Source organism: Schistocerca nitens, chromosome 1, assembly GCF_023898315.1.
Source record: "Schistocerca nitens isolate TAMUIC-IGC-003100 chromosome 1, iqSchNite1.1, whole genome shotgun sequence".
NCBI classification, from domain to species: domain Eukaryota; kingdom Metazoa; phylum Arthropoda; class Insecta; order Orthoptera; family Acrididae; genus Schistocerca; species Schistocerca nitens.
In genome coordinates, this window is record NC_064614.1 from 1,249,736,417 (window position 1) to 1,249,755,316 (window position 18,900).

The 18,900-nt window shown below is 45.3% G+C and overlaps 1 protein-coding gene across 1 annotated transcript in view; it reads right to left on the bottom strand.

The window, feature by feature from the left end:
• Positions 1-5,785: 5,785 nt before the first annotated feature.
• Positions 5,786-18,900, bottom strand: part of LOC126239809 (probable cytochrome P450 6a13) — a 112,129-nt gene continuing 99,014 nt past the window's right edge. Inside the window, exon 7 of the mRNA XM_049947886.1 lies at positions 5,786-6,128. Coding sequence (XP_049803843.1) covers positions 5,962-6,128 — 167 coding nt within the window. The 3' untranslated portion in view covers positions 5,786-5,961. The remainder of the gene's footprint in view (positions 6,129-18,900) is intronic.

Genomic DNA, 18,900 nt, shown 5'->3' on the forward strand with positions numbered 1-18,900 from the left:
TTGTATATATAAGGCAACCTCCCGACTAACTGACCCCCTTACCCAATGTGCCTTCCGACCCTCCTTCTCCGCTGAAGACCAACACCTTAACCTCGTTCACCTGCTGTCCCTCCAGCTCAACTCCCGTCGCTCCGCCAGTTTTGTTTCCCTTGACCTCTAAAATGCCTATGACCGTGTATGGCATCCCGATCTCCTCTTTAAACTCCAAACCTACACCTTGCCTATCAATTTTGTCGGTCTGATCGACTCCTTCCTCTCGCACCGTCCTTCTTATGTCACCCTCCACAATACCAACTCCCATATCTTTTGTCTCACTGCTGGCGTCCCCCAGGGCTCTGTCCTCTTCCCTCTCCTGTATCTCTTGTATACAGCTGATATTCACAAGCCACCCCCACATTCTCCAGTATGCTGATGACACCGCCTTCCTGGCTCTCTATCCTACCCTTCAACGGTCCCAAAGTACCCTCCAAATCCACCTTAACCAGTTCACCGCTTGGTGTAACCAGTGGTTCCCCTCCAAAACCCAGGCAATCATCATAGGCCGCATCACACGCCCCTTTCGTCTTCATGATTTCTACCTCACCCTTTATGGCCGTCCCATGCAGTTCACCCCCACCATGAGATACCTTGGCCTCACCCTTGACCAACAGCTCACCTGGATCCCTCACCTCCACACCATCCAGCAGAAAGCCCATTCCTGCCTCTGACTTCTAAAACCCCTGTCTGGCTGGACATGGGGATTGCATCCTTCTACCATCCTCCACACCTACAAATCCCTCATCCATCGTATGCTCCGTTATGGCAGTGTTGCCTGGAGCTCTGCTCCCAACCGCTTTTACAAGGCCCTCCAAATCCTCGAACGCCATGCACTCCGCCTTGCCTTCCATATCCGCCTTCCTTCCCCCGCATGGCTCCTGTATGAAATCATCCCCTTCCCCCACCTCCTCCTGTTCCTCCAACATCTCCTCATCCTTTACATTGTCCTCAGGCTTGATCCCTCCACCCTCTGGTTTCGTCCTTCCTCTCCACCCCCTGCCTGTTGCCGCACCTCTATCGCTGTATCCCTCCCTCTCTCCACTTCCACACCCTCCCTCTCCTTCATCAGGGCAATTTCCAGCGCCTCACCCTCCAGGATGATGAACTTTGCCGTGACATCTACCCTGCCAACTATAATCTGGTCTTGTTTCCACCCTCCCCAGGGCCCCTTTTTCGTCTCCCCTCCTTCTCCCAGAACGGATTTTCCTCCTTCCTCCCCCCACCCTGAGACCTTGCACCTCATCCTTGCCTCTTCCCTTCACACATCCCACCCTACCTGGCCCTCTCCAGCGCGCCCCCCACCCATCTCCCCCCTCTCTTCCCCTCCCTCCCTCCCTCCCTCCCTTCTTCCAGTCTCCCTCATCTCCTTGCACCTGGCAGATCCTCCGTTTTGATCCTCGTTAGTGTGCCACGTCAGTGTTGTGTTTAGTGCTGTTTCTCCTGTGCATCAAGAGGTGTGATTTTAATTATATGCTGCCTTGAGGTTCGCTGTCAGTGTTTGTTATGTGCTACGCCATCCATCGTTAATTTTATGCTCCTGTTATATTGTACCTTGTGTTCTTTTAATTGCACCAGTGTGTGGTTATTTGTATGCGCTACTTTTCTACGGTTTTTATCTCCATTTTACAGTCGCCCCTTTTTTTGTCTATTGCCTTTCATGATGTTCCACCTTTTTTTATATCTATCCTCACCATATTCTCTCCTTTGAATATTTTTAAATTTCTATTGTTTGTTCTATGTCTTTCGGCTGAAGAGCAGTGACTCATCGTCGGCGATCACAAATCACTAAGGGTAGAAACTTTATATTTGGAAAAGTTGTTGGCCTTATAGTGCAGGCGTAGTTTATGAAGACATTTGCCGAAATATCACCCCTAACGTCATGAAATAGGGGATGAGAAGTTTCTTGAAAAAATGTCGTTATTAAGGTAGTTTTGAAGCTAGACTTTCGAAAACTAGCATCTTGTTTATCGGTCAGAAATAGAGAAATACATGTTTCAGCATTTTTGAAAATGAGAGTGAAATAATGGGGGGAAGTTTGTTTTGTTAAAGAATTACTGAAGTATTTTTGAAGCTACATTATGAGAACAGGTATTTCGCTTCTCAGTTCAAACAAAGGAGATGAAGTGTATTATGAAAATGAAAGAGTTTTAAACCTAAATCTATGAAAATTAGAATCTGACTTCGCAGCTAGAATAAATAGAAGAGATTTTGTAAATTCAACCCATATGGGGGTGAAAGAGTGGATGAAAGATTTTATGGAAGTACTCGAAGCTAAATCTCAGAAAATTTGTATTTGGCATCTCTGCCAGTAATAAAAAAATTTTCATGCTACTGCTTTTGGAAATTTAACGCCTAAGGGAGTGAATTAGGTGCTCAAATATCTTATGAAGATCTATAATTGTGAAAGCGTTTAGAAAGCTAAATTTCTGAAAATTATTTTTGGCTCCTCGGTTGGAAATTAAAAAACAGATCTTTCACTGCTATTTTTGTTAATTCAACTCTTCAAGGGGTGAAATAGGGCCAGACAGATTCATTGACTCAAAATTGCCTAGCCTAAACCGCTAGGGAGAGAAACTTGAAACTCTGGGAGATGTGGATCTTATACTGTAGGCATCGTTTAAGAAGCGATTGTCCGAAATTCCACTCCCAAGTGGGTGAAATAGGAGATGAAAGGCTTTTCGAAAATATAATCTTTATTAAGGCAATTTTCAAGCTTGAACTATGAAAATTGGTATTCGATTTCTCAGTCAGAAACAAAACCAATTGTTTCAGTATTATTAGAAATTCAACCATGAAGGGGGTAAAATAGTGGGTGAAATTCTTTTGAAACAAAATAATTGTTAAGGAAACTCTTAAAACATTTTGAAAGCTACAACTGACCTCTCTGTTAGAAAGAAAGAAATTAGTGTTGGGGATGAAAGTTTCTTCGGCAATATCTCCACAAGAACACAAAGGACATGATGAATTGGACTCCAGCTACTAGAATCACTTTTTGGTCAGAAGTACATTCGGAAAACACCACGCTTCTATTAAAATTATTTAGCCTGCAAAAGTTTAGAAGGTGCTGCAATGTGCGAACAACAAAAAAATTCGGTTAAAGAAAAGGAAAAAAAAATCTTTGCAGGCCATACAGTCTACCCGACCAAACCAGCGGGCGTTAAGCTAGTTTTGTATATAGACACGATCAGCTCACTTCGCATCGTCAGAGTCTCGACCAAGAAAATATTTTCGTCATGTAGTTTGGTCCAAATGGCTCTGAGCACTATGGGACTCAACTGCTGAGGTCATTAGTCCCCTAGAACTTAGAACTAGTTAAACCTAACTAACCTAAGGACATCACAAACATCCATGCCCGAGGCAGGATTCGAACCTGCGACCGTAGCGGTCCTGCGGTTCCAGACTGCAGCGCCTTTAACCGCACGGCCACTTCGGCCGGCATGTAGTTTGGAAGGAAGAGTGGAAGTACATATATATCAAGTTTATAAGGCGATTCGTAAAGTAAGACTTGACTGGAGAGACAGCCGATTTACTTTTGAGTATATACAAAAAGCACAGAACTGAACTACATATTTGTGGTGACGAGTAAGAAGCGTACGTCACAATGGCAGTAAGACAGGGTTGCCTACTTCACATTAGTCATTTAACACGTTCATCGAGGGGCCAATAACAGCAATGAGAGAAAAGACCACTGGAATTAAAATTAATCGTATTCATGTCGACGGCATCAGAACATCAGAACTGCTGATGACGCTGCAATAGTGGCAGACTCAGAGGAAGAATCTGCATAAGTACTCCGCAAGTCACCTTATGGCGTTTGATGAACAGTTATTTGTGCACCACTGTCACTTCCCCTTTTTCCGTTTCAGTTTTGCACGGTTAGTGGAAAGAATGGTAGGTGATACCTTTACTGTCTTTCGCGAGATGTAAGCAGAGGATGCAGTATGTTGATTGACACCTCTAGGAAAACACTCTCTTCGAACCTTAACAACAAACTATACTGTGTTTCATGGCGTCTCTCTTGCATCGTCTTCCCCTTTCTTGAGCACGTTAGAAAGGCACCGGTCAGAGACTTCGACACCCACTCAGCTGCGTGGTGCCTCGTGGCTGCTCTAGCACCTGAGCACAGACATTCCTTTTTGTACCCCTTAGTTGAGGTTGCATGCCCTCAGGCGCTAGAGCAGCCACGAGGCACCACTCAGCTGAGTGAGTGTCGAAATCTCTGACCGGTGCCTTTCTAACGAGCTCAAGAAAGGTTTGTGGGTCGCACTGAAGATGTTGATAAAACCGGAGATCTTAGAGAGACCCCTAGCCGCTTTATTCACACACATTTCAATGTTGAACTCCCGCTGATCACACCGCAGGTGAGCCAGAGGGCTGCTTTGGATCACTTTCATATTTCGTCGAATGGTTTTTGAACCGTCCCTATAGGATCCACCCTGTATACCAGAGCAAAATTTGGAGTGAGATCACGTTCAGTGGGTATGCTGACCCGTGAAGTCGTTAGCGTAGTGTTGAAGGCCGGCCGAAGTGGCCGTGCGGTGAAAGGCGCTGCAGTCTGGAACCGCAAGACCGCTACGGTCGCAGGTTCGAATCCTGCCTCGGGCATGGGTGTGTGTGATGTCCTTAGGTTCGTTAGGTTTAAGTAGTTCTAAGTTCTAGGGGACTTATGACCTAAGATGTTGAGTCCCATAGTGCTCAGAGCCATTTGAACCATTTTTTTAGTGTTGAATCGTTTGGAGGATGTCGACAGTGTGACAAAACCAAAACAAAAAATAAACATAAAGAAGAAAAACGTCATGGTTATAGACAAAAAAGTCCGTGAAGGTAAGGAAGACATCAAAATAGACAGTGAGCAACTCGAGCAAGAAACCGAATTTCAGCCTCTTTGTAGCACTGTGGATGAAACTGATAGATGTCTGAATGAAATCAAGAGTAGAATAACAGAGGCCTAGAGTGTCATCCAAAATAGGAAGAAACTTCAATGAAATAAACACATCAGCGTCCACACCAATAAATGATAGGCAAAGACCTTAAAGTGGAGATCCTGGAATACAGATGTGAACTCTGGACGTTATAAATGCAGAAGAAAGCTGGCCTCGAAGCTGTGTAAATGTGGTTCTGAAGGAATTGCTTGAACTAGCTGGACCGATAGAGAACGAACGGAGATGTAGTCAACGATGTGAGCTAACACAAAGTAAAACTCATTGGACACATAATTAGACATGGTATTCTTCTAGAAAGCGTTTTCGAAGACAACATCGCAGGGGAGGGAACAGATAGACTATCGAGAACATCCTATTTAAAAGAAATATGATCAGTGATATGGAGTGTTCTTTATACACGGAAATGAAGAGAACTGCTGAAGAGAGGAAGCTGTGGCTACAGAGACAAGGCTTAGCCTTTTGCAATAAAAAAAGGTAATTTTTTGTGTTTTTTTGAAATGTCACTTCCTCTAATATCTTTGAGTGGACAAACATTAAAGTAAGTGCCACGTCCAATGACCTGTCGTGCGACATTTGTTCTATCGGAGTACTACTTTGCATCTGGAGTGACTAAATTACAATGCTGTATTCTCTAGTGATGTGTTGTGGTGACTATTTTATATAGTCATATGACTGTATCAAAATGTGGCTAAGGACTAACAAGGATGTTACGTTATGCGGGCTGCCCGAAAATCAGGCCGAACGCAGTTCATGGCGGTCGGATACTTTTGGACATGATAGAACATAGGCGAATAAAATACGTCACCGAAAAGGCAATAGAAGGGCTTTATTACTATATTTACCATAGTTCAAGTTTATTTTGGAGGTGCATGGCTCACTGATGTTAGTAAACAAAATTTTATGTGTGTTTGCTATAGTAAGTATACACTTTCAAACCCATACGTGTCAGCTCCTTCTGTAGACAGCCCTGCTTGTGGGCGTATCAAGTTCTCGCGGTGATACGCACGTTGATGCCTCCGAGAGCAGACGCCACAGTTGCCTTGGGATCCATCTGGAGCTTTGCAGGTGTTTTGCTCGTGGCGCTGAAGATAAACTTGGAGACCAATGAAGCGATGCCGAGCTTGGTCTGTATTAGGCCGAAGCGCATACCTGCAAAGAGAAAACAAGGACTGCTCTTGTACGTGGCATTTGTTTTCCTGTAACATGTTACAATCTTAATGCAAACGTGTCTCTGGTTAGTAGGAAACCTTCAGAGGACAAGAAAAATTTATGAAGCCTTCTATATACCCCACATTTTACGAATCACTGGCATATATATATGGCAAGGGGTTGTTTCTACTGCGAATATATTGGCGTTTTCACACGTTCCACATGTGTAGGACCAAAAAAATGGCAACTTTGTGTGAGCTGTTAGTATACCATTTTCCATTCTGCGTGGACAATGCGGAGCATATAAGATGAAACTTTAAGACATCCATAACATCTGCCATGAACGACTGTTCTTGAAGTAATCTAGGCCTTGCAACACTTCTTTACACTCTTGCTTGCCACAGAAGCGTTGTTACCGTTCGACGGGCTCCCTTTTTTTTTGTACACTTTATGTCTTCTGATACTTCGACCTGATGTGTGTCCCACACGCTTGAGCAATATTCAAGCATCTGCCACATAAAAATTTTGTAAGCAGTCACTTTTGTAGAAAAAATGGAACTTTCCCATAACTTTCCGTTTGCTTTAACCACATCCGCGTCTATATGATAGTTCAACTTAATCTCTCCACATGTTATTACGCAACAATAATTGATATAACGCACTGCACTAGTGACCAATACATTCAGTGGTTTGATATTAGCATATTAGACTATCAGATGCCCGTGTGGAGAAACAACCAACACAATAAGAGGAAATCTGCATCCAGTCATTCATTTCTCCCCGTTTTCCACCAACCACCTGAATACAACCTTTAACTTGGCATGAAGGTAGCAAGACAACGCTGAAATTACCTGAGCCCCGAGATGAAAACAGCAGAGGCTGACGTATTCAAAAAAATGGTTCAAATGGCTCTGAGCATTATGGGACTTAAATTCTGAGGTCATCAGTCCCCTAGAACTTAGAACTACTTAAACCTAACTAACCTAAGGACATCACACACATCCATGCCCGAGGCAGGATTCGAACCTGCGACCGTAGCGGTCTCGCGGTTCCAGACTGTAGCGCCGAGAACCGCTCAACCATTCCGGACAACTGGTATACTTCCTAATAGGTTGTAACAACCTGTTAAGATTCCAGCAGCGTGTTCCTGAATTCATTCGATGCCTGCTTTCACGCTCATCTCATCTGGACTCCAAGCACTGGAAGAAGACTCTGCAATTGTTCGTAACCAGCTCCCATCTTGCAGTATCCAGGACAGAGGAACCTCACTTCCCTAGCAACATTCCAAGGAACCTCAGTTTTCCTTACACTATACTTATTGCAGTTCTTAGTTTTCACCCATTTCATAGTTGCTAGTTACCATTAAAATCATAATGAGTGCACTACGCTCCTCCCTCTCCCCCCACCCCCCCTTTCCACACATGGGTGTACATCCAGCACTGTCGAACGTTCTACTTTTGGTGGTATTATGGCGCAGGGAGGCATAATGTTGCATCTACATCTACACCCATACTCCGCAAGCCACCTTACGGTGAGTGGCGGAGGGTACCTTGAGTAACTCTATCGGTTCTCCCTTCTATTCCAGTCTCGTATTGTTGGTGGAAAGAAAGATTGTCGGTATGCCTCTGTGTGGGCTCTTCGTGAGATATACGTAGGATAGAGCAATAGACTGCTTGACTCCTCGGTGAAGGTACGTTCTCGAAACTTCAACAAAAGCCCGTACCAAGCTACTGAGCGTCTCTCTTGCAGAGTCTTCCACTTGAGTTTATCTATCATCTTCGTATCGCTTTCGCGATTACCGAACGATCCTGTAACAAAGTGCACTGCTCTCCGTTGGATCTTGTCTCTTCTATCAACCCTACCTGGTACGGATCCCACACCGGTGAGCAGTATTTAAGCAGTGGGCGAACAAGTGTACTGTAACCTACTTCCTTTGTTTTCGGACTGCATTTCCTTAGGATTCCTCCAATGAATCTCAGTCTGGCGTCTGCTTTGCCGACGATTAATTTTATATGGTGATTCCACTTTAAATCACTCCTAATGCCTACTCCCAGATAATTTATGGAATTAACTGCTTCCAGTTGCTGACCTGCTATATTGTATCTAAATGATAAAGAATGTTTCTTTCTATGTATTCGCAGCAACTTACACTTGTCTACATTGAGATTCAATTGCCATTCCCTGCACCATGCGTCAATTCGTTGCAGAACCTTCTGCATTCCAGTTCAATTAATTTTTCATTGTTACAACCTCTCGATACACTACAGCATCATCCGCAAAAAGCCTCAATGAACTTCCGATGTTATCCACAAGGTCATTTATATATATTGTGAATAGCAACGGTCCTACGACACTCCCCTGCGGCACACCTGAAATCACTCTTACTTCGAAAGACTTCTCTCCATTTGAGAATTACATGCTGCGTTCTGTTACGCATGGGCGTATTAATCAACGAATCTTTTAATACGTGCACTCACCGGTCAGCGCCATTGTTACACTGTACTCTGTCCTAACGTGCACCTTTTCAGTGGTACATTCGGTCCTGACTTTATTTTTATGGATGCGAACGTGCGACCGCATCGAATAGAGCAAGTAGAGGAGCTCATGGAACGAGAGAGTATTGGGCCATGGACTGTCCTTCCAGTTCCCCAGACTTAAATCCCTTAAAGTAAATGTTGGATGCGTTGGGGAGACGCGATTCAGTCCGTCCACAGGCACCAGCGACCATCCAGCACTTGTCAGTCGCACTGGTGGAGAAATGGAGCGCCTCACCATAATGACTCCTTACCAACCTTGTGTCCAGGTAGGCATCACATTGTAGATACACGCATTGCCATCTGAGGTCATAATATACCCTGCTACATTCCGAATAAAATTATTTTGTGACTGACGTTGCAGCGGTCTAGTAATAGGGGCCAGGGAATGCACAACAGTAATGCAGTAACGCCTCATGCTCGCCTCTCTGTTTTGAAGTTACGTACAGAACCTTGTGGTTGTGAAGCGTGACTGGCTGCGTGGTGGCAACAGTGCCCCTCCCCTCCGCCCTCCTGCGCACTGCACGACAAAGTAATGTGTATGGAACCGAAATAAATAGCGCTGAATTGTGTCTAATTATTGTCCTCGAATAAAAGTGTGATTTCTGTACTGTACTCAACTATACCAGCCCTTTCAAAGCATGGTCCAAGTTTCATCGAAATATGTTACTTGGCAGGGACACATCGTACAAATTTACTTTTGTCCTTAAGTTTTGCACTCCAGCGTACAGAGAGCATTTGCTCAGTCAGCTGTCCTTTGGATACAGTCCACCTTGTTTTTCTTTGCATCGTACATTCACCGCACGGTACTGGATACGATTAGTGAAAAAGTTATCGAGCCGATGGCATTTCTGTGAAGACACACAGGACGATATATTCGAAACTGTCAGTGGACAGTGTGGTACAGTGTCTAACGCTCTCGGAAAGTCACCATCTGCTAGATAATGTACATAAGTAAGGAGATAAATTAAGGATAATTGCTGAATGTGGTGCCACACAACGTGGCACTAAACAAACTTGGCGCTAATAGCATAGGCACAGATCTGTAAGTCCACGGTATTGGTGAAAAGTTGAGAAAACCGTCCCGAAACACATGTGCTACAAAGCGCCACTGTTTCCTGCGCATGTACCCCAACATCAATATGGGATTTGATCGCAATGCACACGTACACAGGCCGCACAACGGGTTGGCATACTCTGAATCAAGTGGTCGAGCAGCTGCTGGGGCCCAGCCTCCCATTATTGCACCAGTGCCTGTCGGAGCTCCTCAAGTGTCATAGGGGTTTGAAGACGTGCAGCGATACATCGACCGAGAGCATCCCAGACGTGCTCCATTGGGTTTAGGTCTGGAGAACAGGCAGGCCACTCCATTCACCTGATATCTTCTGTTTCAAGGTACTCTTCCACGATGGCAGCTCGGTGGGGCCGTGCGTTATCATGCATCAAGGGAAAGGTGGGACAGACTGCACCCGTGAAAAGGCGGACATACTGGTGTAAAACGACGTCCCGATACACCTGACCTGTTACAGTTCCTCTGTGAAACACATGCAGGGGTGTAGATGCACCGATCATAATCCGACCACACACCATCAAACCACGACCTCGATACAGGTCCCTTTCAAGGACATTAAGGGGTTGGTATCTGGTTCCTGGTTCACGCCAGATGAAAACCTGGAGAGAATCACTGTTCAGACTATACCTGGACTCGTCCATGAACATAACCTGGGACACTGTTCCAATGACCATGTACTGTGTTCTTGACACTAGGCTTAATGGGCTCTCCTGTGACCAGGGGTCAGTGGAATGCACCTTGCAGGTCTCCGAGCGAATAAATCATGTCAGTTCAGTCGTCTGTAGACTGTGTGTCTGGCGACAACTGCTCCAATGGCTGTGGTAAAGTCCCGAGCAAGGATACCTGCAGTACTCCGTGGTTGTCTGCGGGCACTGATGGTGAGATATCAGTCTTCTTGTGGTGTTGTACACTGTGGATGTTCCATACTGTAACATCTGGACACGTTTCCGGTCTGCTGGAATCGTTGCCATTATCTTGAGCTAACACTCTGTGGTACACGGAGGGCCTGTGCTACGACCTGTTGTGTTTAACCAGCCTCCACTCGCCCTGGTATTCTACCCGTCATAACGTCATCAATATGTTTTGCTTGAGCATTTCCAACACACACTTACCATTAGCACGTCTGAAAACATCTGCACACTTACTCGCTGCACCGTACTCTGACATGCACCAACACACCTCTGCGTATGTGGACTGCTGCCAGCGCCACCATGCGACGACCGCAGGTCAAATGCTCCCCATGGTCATACCCCGAGGTGATTGAAACCCGCAAACCGCAACCAGAGCGTTGTTTCACCATGTATCAGCATTATCTTTAATTTAAGAGCATGAGTGTATATTGGTATATAATTTTGCGAACCACTTCTCTTTTTCGCTCTGTGGAATGAGAAGTGCCCTGCATTCTTTTTAAGATGAAAACAGTAATCGTAAATGAGATGGTGGCTTTGCGGTTGTCTGGAACTGGTGGTAGTCTATTAACAGTAGTAATAGTAGCAGTCTCCTAAGGGACTCGAAGCTCCCGTCCCGATCTCACAAAAAGAAACGAGCCGCATGCATAATTACAGAAACCAGTACCTGTATGTTAGAAGTTTTGACCCTAGCTGCTGAGACGCTTGTCCCACTGTGACATAAGGTGGTGAATGGCGGTCTCATAAAATTCCCGGGGCTGCGAGGTTAACCATTTCCGCACGTATAGCTGGACGTCCGAGGTGAATCGTTTGCCCCTCAAAGAGTGGACCAAAAGTGGCATAATCACAGGAAGAGAGGTCGGAACTGTACAGAGGGTGGCCGAGAACCTCCCATTTGAATTTCTGCAGGAGTGCCACGATTGTGTTGACCATATGAGGCTTTGCAATGTCGTGGAGCAGAATGACCCCACAGGTGAGACTGCCTGGTCGTTTTGATTTGATCGCTTGGCGAAGGGTGGTCATGGTGTGCGAGTAACGCTGGGCATTCACTGTTGTTCCATGCTGCAGGAAGTGAATCAGAAGGTAGCCATCTTGGTCAAAGAAGAACGTGAGCATAACTTTTTCTGCACTCGTGTGGATGGCCTTGGCTTTCTTTGGTGGTGGTGACCCTGGATGCTTCCACAGGAGGCTATGTCATTTTGAGTCTGGTTCAAAGTGATGACACCATGACTCATCTCCTGCCACAACTCATGCCAGGAACGAATTCCTTCCCGAGCATAGCGTTGCAGATGAGCAAGACAATGGGCCATTCGACGTGCTTCCAGGTGTGGTTGGAGATTGTGAGGCACCCATTGGGCACACACTTTGCGCATGTGCAGTCGTTCCTTCATGATGGTGTGAACACTACCGATGCTCAATCCGACAACGGCGGTTATGGCTTTCATACTCGGCAGTCCTGGGTAATGAGTGCATCCACCATCTGGACCATGTCATCGGTAATGGAGAGTGGTGCTCCAGGCCTTGTATCATCGTGCAACGACACCAACACTTTCCTGAAGCGCTTGTGCCACGCCTTGACCCTTGCAAGGGACATGCAGTGTTCGCCGTACACTTGTGACATTCGTCGATGAAAGTCCGTTCCTCCTACTCCTTCCGCTGTCAGAACAACACCTCTTTGCTCTTCTTTTGACCCTCCCCCCCCCCCTGTCATTGTTTCCAATGCGTGTGGTAGCGTTGGACGATACATCTACATTTACATCCATATCTACAAGATTACTCTGCAATCCACAGGATTCATTGAACCACCCTTAAGCTACCCCTCTATCGTTCCACACTCGAACAGAAAGTGTAAAAAACAAACACTTAAATCTCCCGTGCGAGCTCTGATTAATTATTTTATGATGACGATTTCTCCGTACGTAGGTGGGCGCAATCAAAATATTTTCACACTTTGAGGAGAGAGTTGGTGATTGAAATTTTGTGAGAAGGTCCTGCGGCAGCCAGAAACACCTTTGCTTTAATGATTGCCACCGCAATTCGTGTATCATGCGCGTGGCATAATACAAAAACGTGGCATAATACAAAACGAGCTGCCCGTCTTTGAACTTTTTCGATGTCCTCCACCAAACCTATGTGATACGGATCCCATATGGGACAGCAGCACTCAAACAGAGAACGGACAAGCGTAGTGTACTTGTAGGCAGTGTCTTCTATTAGACCTGCTGGATTTTCTAAGTATTCTTCCAATAACTCGCACTCTTTGGTTGGCTTTCTCCACAACATTACCCATGCCGGCCGGAGCGGCCGAGCGGTTCTAGACGCACCAGTCTGGAACCGCGCGACCACTACGGTCGCAGGTTCGAACCCTGCTTCGGGCATGGATGTGTGTGATGTCCTTATGTTAGTTGAGTTTAAGTAGTTCTAAGTTCTTGGGGACTGATGACCTAAGATGTTAGGTCCCATAGTGCTCAGAGCCATTTAAACAATTTTGAACGTTATCCGTGTGATCGTTCCACTTTAAGTTTTTCGTAATTGCAATGCCTAAGTATCTATATTTGCGATATAGTGTAACCGAAATTTAACGGATTCCTTTCAGCACTCATGTGGATAACTTCACACTTTCCATCACTCAGAGTCAACTGCCACTTTTTGTACCATGTAGGTACTTTGTTTAAATCATTTTTTCAATGAGTTTTGATCATCTGATGACTCTACAATACGGTAAATGACAACTTAATCTGCACACAATCTAAGAGGGCTGCTATGATTGCGTAATAAATCGTTTATGTTGATCAGGAACGCCAAATATACACTCCTGGAAATGGAAAAAAGAACACATTGACACCGGTGTGTCAGACCCACCATGCTTGCTCCGGACACTGCGAGAGGGCTGTACAAGCAATGATCACACGCACGGCACAGCGGACACACCAGGAACCGCGGTGTTGGCCGTCGAATGGCGCTAGCTGCGCAGCATTTGTGCACCGCCGCCGTCAGTGTCAGCCAGTTTGCCGTGGCATACGGAGCTCCATCGCAGTCTTTAACACTGGTAGCATGCCGCGACAGCGTGGACGTGAACCGTATGTGCAGTTGACGGACTTTGAGCGAGGGCGTATAGTGGGCATGCGGGAGGCCGGGTGGACGTACCGCCGAATTGCTCAACACGTGGGGCGTGAGGTCTCCACAGTACATCGATGTTGTCGCCAGTGGTCGGCGGAAGGTGCACGTGGCCGTCGACCTGGGACCGGACCGCAGCGACGCACGGATGCACGCCAAGACCTTAGGATCCTACGCAGTGCCGTAGGGGACCGCACCGCCACTTCCCAGCAAATTAGGGACACTGTTGCTCCTGGGGTATCGGCGAGGACCATTCGCAACCGTCTCCATGAAGCTGGGCTACGGTCCCGCACACCGTTAGGCCGTCTTCCGCTCACGCCCCAACATCGAGCAGCCCGCCTCCAGTGGTGTCGCGACAGGCGTGAATGGAGGGACGAATGGAGACGTGTCGTCTTCAGCGATGAGAGTCGCTTCTGCCTTGGTGCCAATGATGGTCGTACGCGTGTTTGGCGCCGTGCAGGTGAGCGCCACAATCAGGACTGCATACGACCGAGGCACACAGGGCCAACACCCGGCATCATGGTGTGGGGAGCGATCTCCTACACTGGCCGTACACCACTGGTGATCGTCGAGGGGACACTGAATAGTGCACAGTACATCCAAACCGTCATCGAACCCATCGTTCTACCATTCCTAGACCGGCAAGGGAACTTGCTGGTCCAACAGGACAATGCACGTCCGCATGTATGCCGTGCCACCCAATGTGCTCTAGAAGGTGTAAGTCAACTACCCTGGCCAGCAAGATCTCCGGATCTGTCCCCCATTGAGCATGTTTGGGACTGGATGAAGCGTCGTCTCACGCGGTCTGCACGTCCAGCACGAACGCTGGTCCAACTGAGGCGGCAGGTGGAAATGGCATGGCAAGCCGTTCCACAGGACTACATCCAGCATCTCTACGATCGTCTACTTGGGAGAATAGCAGCCTGCATTGCTGCGAAAGGTGGATATACACTGTACTAGTGCCGACATTGTGCATGCTCTGTTGCCTGTGTCTATGTGCCTGTGGTTCTGTCAGTGTGATCATGTGATGTATCTGACCCCAGGAATGTGTCAATAAAGTTTCCCCTTCCTGGGACAATGAATTCACGGTGTTCTTATTTCAATTTCCAGGAGTGTAACTTCCGTATTACCATGTGACTCTCCGCCAGTTATTACGAACTATGGCGTTTCTGACGGAAAATCACGAATCCATTTACACAACTGAGACGATACTCCATAGGCCGCAATTTAATTAGACGTCGCTTGTGAGGAACGGTGTCAAAAGCTTTCTCGAAATTTAAAAATATCGATTCAATTTAGCGTCCCCTGTCAATAGCACTCATTACTTCGTGAGAACGATGTGCTATTTGTGTTTCACAGAATGAATCCGTGTTGGTTGGTTGTTAATAAGATAATTCATAGTGTTTGAGCGTAGTATACGTTCTAGAACGCTAATACAAATCGACGTTTGTGAAATGGGTCTGTAATTCATTGGAGTACTCCTATTTCCTTTCTTGGGTATTCGTGTGACTTCTGCAGTTTTCCAGTGTTTGGGCAGGGCTCTTTCTACGAGCGAGCCATTGTATACGACTGCTAAGAATGGATCTACTGTATTACCATACTCTGAAAGGAATCTCACTGGTATACAACCTGGACCAGAGGCCTTGCCTCTCTTAAGGGTTTTAAGCTGCTTCACTACACCGAGTATATCTTCTTCTAAATAACTTATATTAGCAGTTCACAAATGTTTTCTCTGTCATTTTACATTCGCGCCATATGTGCCAAAGAGATTTTAGCATTCCGCTAGTATTCCATTAACTGAAGATGTATGAAGTTGTGTACCAGTATGTTAGAGGCTCTGTCGATTTAGTGGGAAATCTTGTTACACCATCAGTTCTTCTTAGAAATCTCAGTCCAGATCCATGAATAACATTTTATTTTTGTGTCTCTCCAGGTTTCCTTCATATGCCAACATTGGCACGATTACTGTTTTGTATAATTCGTAATTGTTTCTCTGCGTACATTTTGGTTTAAGAATTTAAAGACTGTGGCACATGTGGATTGCTAACGTTCGGCGTTTTCCCTCAGCGGTACTGCTTTGGAAATATGAGCTGTCACAACCCTAGTAGCTGAAACATGTAATATGTTCCATGGTTTTATTCCTCAGTGCAATGTTCGACCGAACCAGACCCTCGGCATAGGATGCCATTTGTTTGTTTTTGCAGTAGAGACCTTGCAGATATGTAACTTTGTAAACAAAGGAGAGCTAGTACAACAATGTTTGGAAGTCGTGTTCAGGTCCACCTTGGGTAATTCGGTCATCGATGAAACAGAATGGCTTTAGTAGAACAATTGCTATTAATCCTCCTTATCTTTTCAGTTCAGAGTGCTGTTATGTACACCAAAAAAGTATTTATGATAAGCTATACCATATTGTCTTAGTGTTAATCACTATTTCTCTCGTTGTAAAATTTTCCGCCTTGCAATTTCATTCTAATACCAGCGATAAAGCTTGCAAAACCTGGAATAAGATGAGTACATTCCTCCCTTCTACATCTACATCTACACGGATGCTCTGTAAATCACATTTAAGTGCCTGGCAGGGGGTTCATCTATCCACCTTCACAATTCTCTATTATTCCAATCTCGTATAGCGCTCGGAAAGCACACCTACATATTTCCGTACAACCTCTGATTACCCTTATTTTATCGTGGTGATCGTTCCGCCCTATGTAGGTCGGTGTCAACAAAATATTTTCTCATTCGGAGGAGAAAGTTGGTGTTTGGAATTTCGTGAAGAGATTCCGTCGCAACGAAAAACGCCTTTCTTTTAATGATTTCCAAGCCCAAATCCTGCTTTTAGATTAGACTGATTTATCGTGTAACCGAAGTTTAACGAGCTCCTTTTATCACTCAAGTTCATGACCTCACACTTTTCGTTATTTACGGTAACCTACCACTTTTCGCACCATTCAGATATTTTTCTAAATCGCTTAGCAGTTTGTTTTGATCTATTGATGACTTTATTAGTCAATAAACGACAGAGTCATCTGCAAACAACCGAAGACGGCTGCTCAAATTGTCTCCCAAATCGTTTATATAGATAAGTAACAGCAATGGAACTCTACCTTGGGGAACGCCTGAAATCACTTCTGTTTTACTCGATGACTTTCCGTCAATTACTACGAACTGTTGCCTCTCTGACCGGAAATCGCAAATCCAGTCACATAACTGAGACGATATTCCATAAGCACGCAATTTTAGTACGAGCCGCTTGTGTGGAACAGTGTCAAATGCCTTCCGGAAATCCAGAAACACGGAATCGATCCGAAACCCCTTGTCAATAGCACTCAACACTTCATGTGAATAAAGAGCTTGTTTTTTTTTTCACAGGATCGATGTTTTCTAAACCCATGTTGACTGTGTGTCAATAGACCGTTTCCTTCTAGGTAATTCATAATGTTCGAACACAACATAAGTTCTAAAATCCTGCTACATATCGACGTTAAAGATATGGGCCTGCAATTTAGTGGATTACTTCTACTACCTTTCTTGAGTATTGGTGTGACCAGTGCAACTTTCCAGTCTTTAGGTATGGATCTTTCCTTGAGCGAAAGGTTGTATATGATTGTTAAGTATGGAGCTAATGCATCAGCATACTCCGAAAGGAACCTACTTGGTATACAGTCTGGACTAGAAGACTTGCTTTATTAAGTGATTTGAGTTGCCTCAGTACTCCGAGGATATTTACATCTACGTTACTCATGCTGGCAGCTGTTCTCGATTCGAATTCTGGAACATTTACTTCGTCTTCTTTTGTGAAGGCATTTCGGAAGGCTGTGTTTAGTAAATATGCTTTGGCAGATTTACATTTTGTTGCAAAGTATGATTTTTTTCATAACAGAAGGCTCTTAAAGGACTTGAAATATTACTTGATTGTTTGGTTTTTTTCTATATTCTTTTCAATCAATTCCTGATGCATCACCATATTTTTATTCAGGGTTATTACAAATGATTGAAGCGATTTCACAGCTCTACAATAACTTTTATTATTTGAGATATTTTCACAATGCTTTGCACACACATACAAAAACTCAAAAAGTTTTTTTAGGCATTCACAAATGTTCGATATGTGCCCCTTTAGTGATTCGGCAGACATCAAGCCGATAATCAAGTTCCTCCTACACTCGGCGCAGCATGTCCCCATCAATGAGTTCGAAAGCATCGTTGATGCGAGCTCGCAGTTCTGGCACGTTTCTTGGTAGAGGAGGTTTAAACACTGAATCTTTCACATAACCCCACAGAAAGAAATCGCATGGGGTTAAGTCGGGAGCGTGGAGGCCATGACATGAATTGCTGATCATGATCTCCACCACGACCGATCCATCGGTTTTCCAATCTCGTGTTTAAGAAATGCGCACCATCCTGTTGAAAGATGAAGTCGGCGATGTCGGTCTCCAGTTGTGGCATGAGCCAATTTTCCAGCATGTCCAGATAAACGTGTCCTGTATTTTTTTCGCAGAAGAAAAAGGGGCCATAAACTTTAAACCGTGAGATTGCACAAAACACGTTAACTTTTGGTGAATTGCGAATTTGCTGCACGAATCCGTGAGGATTCTCTACCGCCCAGATTCGCACATTGTGTCTGTTCACTTCGCCATTAAGAAAAAATGTTGCTTCATCACTGAAAACAAGTTTCACACTGAACGCATCCTCTTCCATGAGCTGTTGCAACCGTACCGAAAATTCAAAGCGTTTGACTTTGTCATCGGGTGTCAGGGCTTGTAGCAATTGTAAACGGTAAGGCTTCTGCTTTAGCCTTTTCCGTAAGATTTTCCAAACCGTCGGCTGTGGTACGTTTAGCTCCCTGCTTGCTTTATTCGTCGACTTCCGCGGGCTACGCGTGAAATTTGCCCGCACGCGTTCAACCGTTTCTTCGCTCACTGCAGGCCGACCCGTTGATTTCCCCTTACAGAGGCATCCAGAAGCTTTAAACTGCGCATACCATGGCCGAATGGAGTTAGCAGTTGGTGGATCTTTGTTGAACTTCGTCCTGAAGTGTCGTTGCACTGTTATGACTGACTGATGTGAGTGCATTTCAAGCACGACATACGCTTTCTCGGCTCCTGTCGCCATTTTGTACGGCTTCAGTCGAAAAAAAC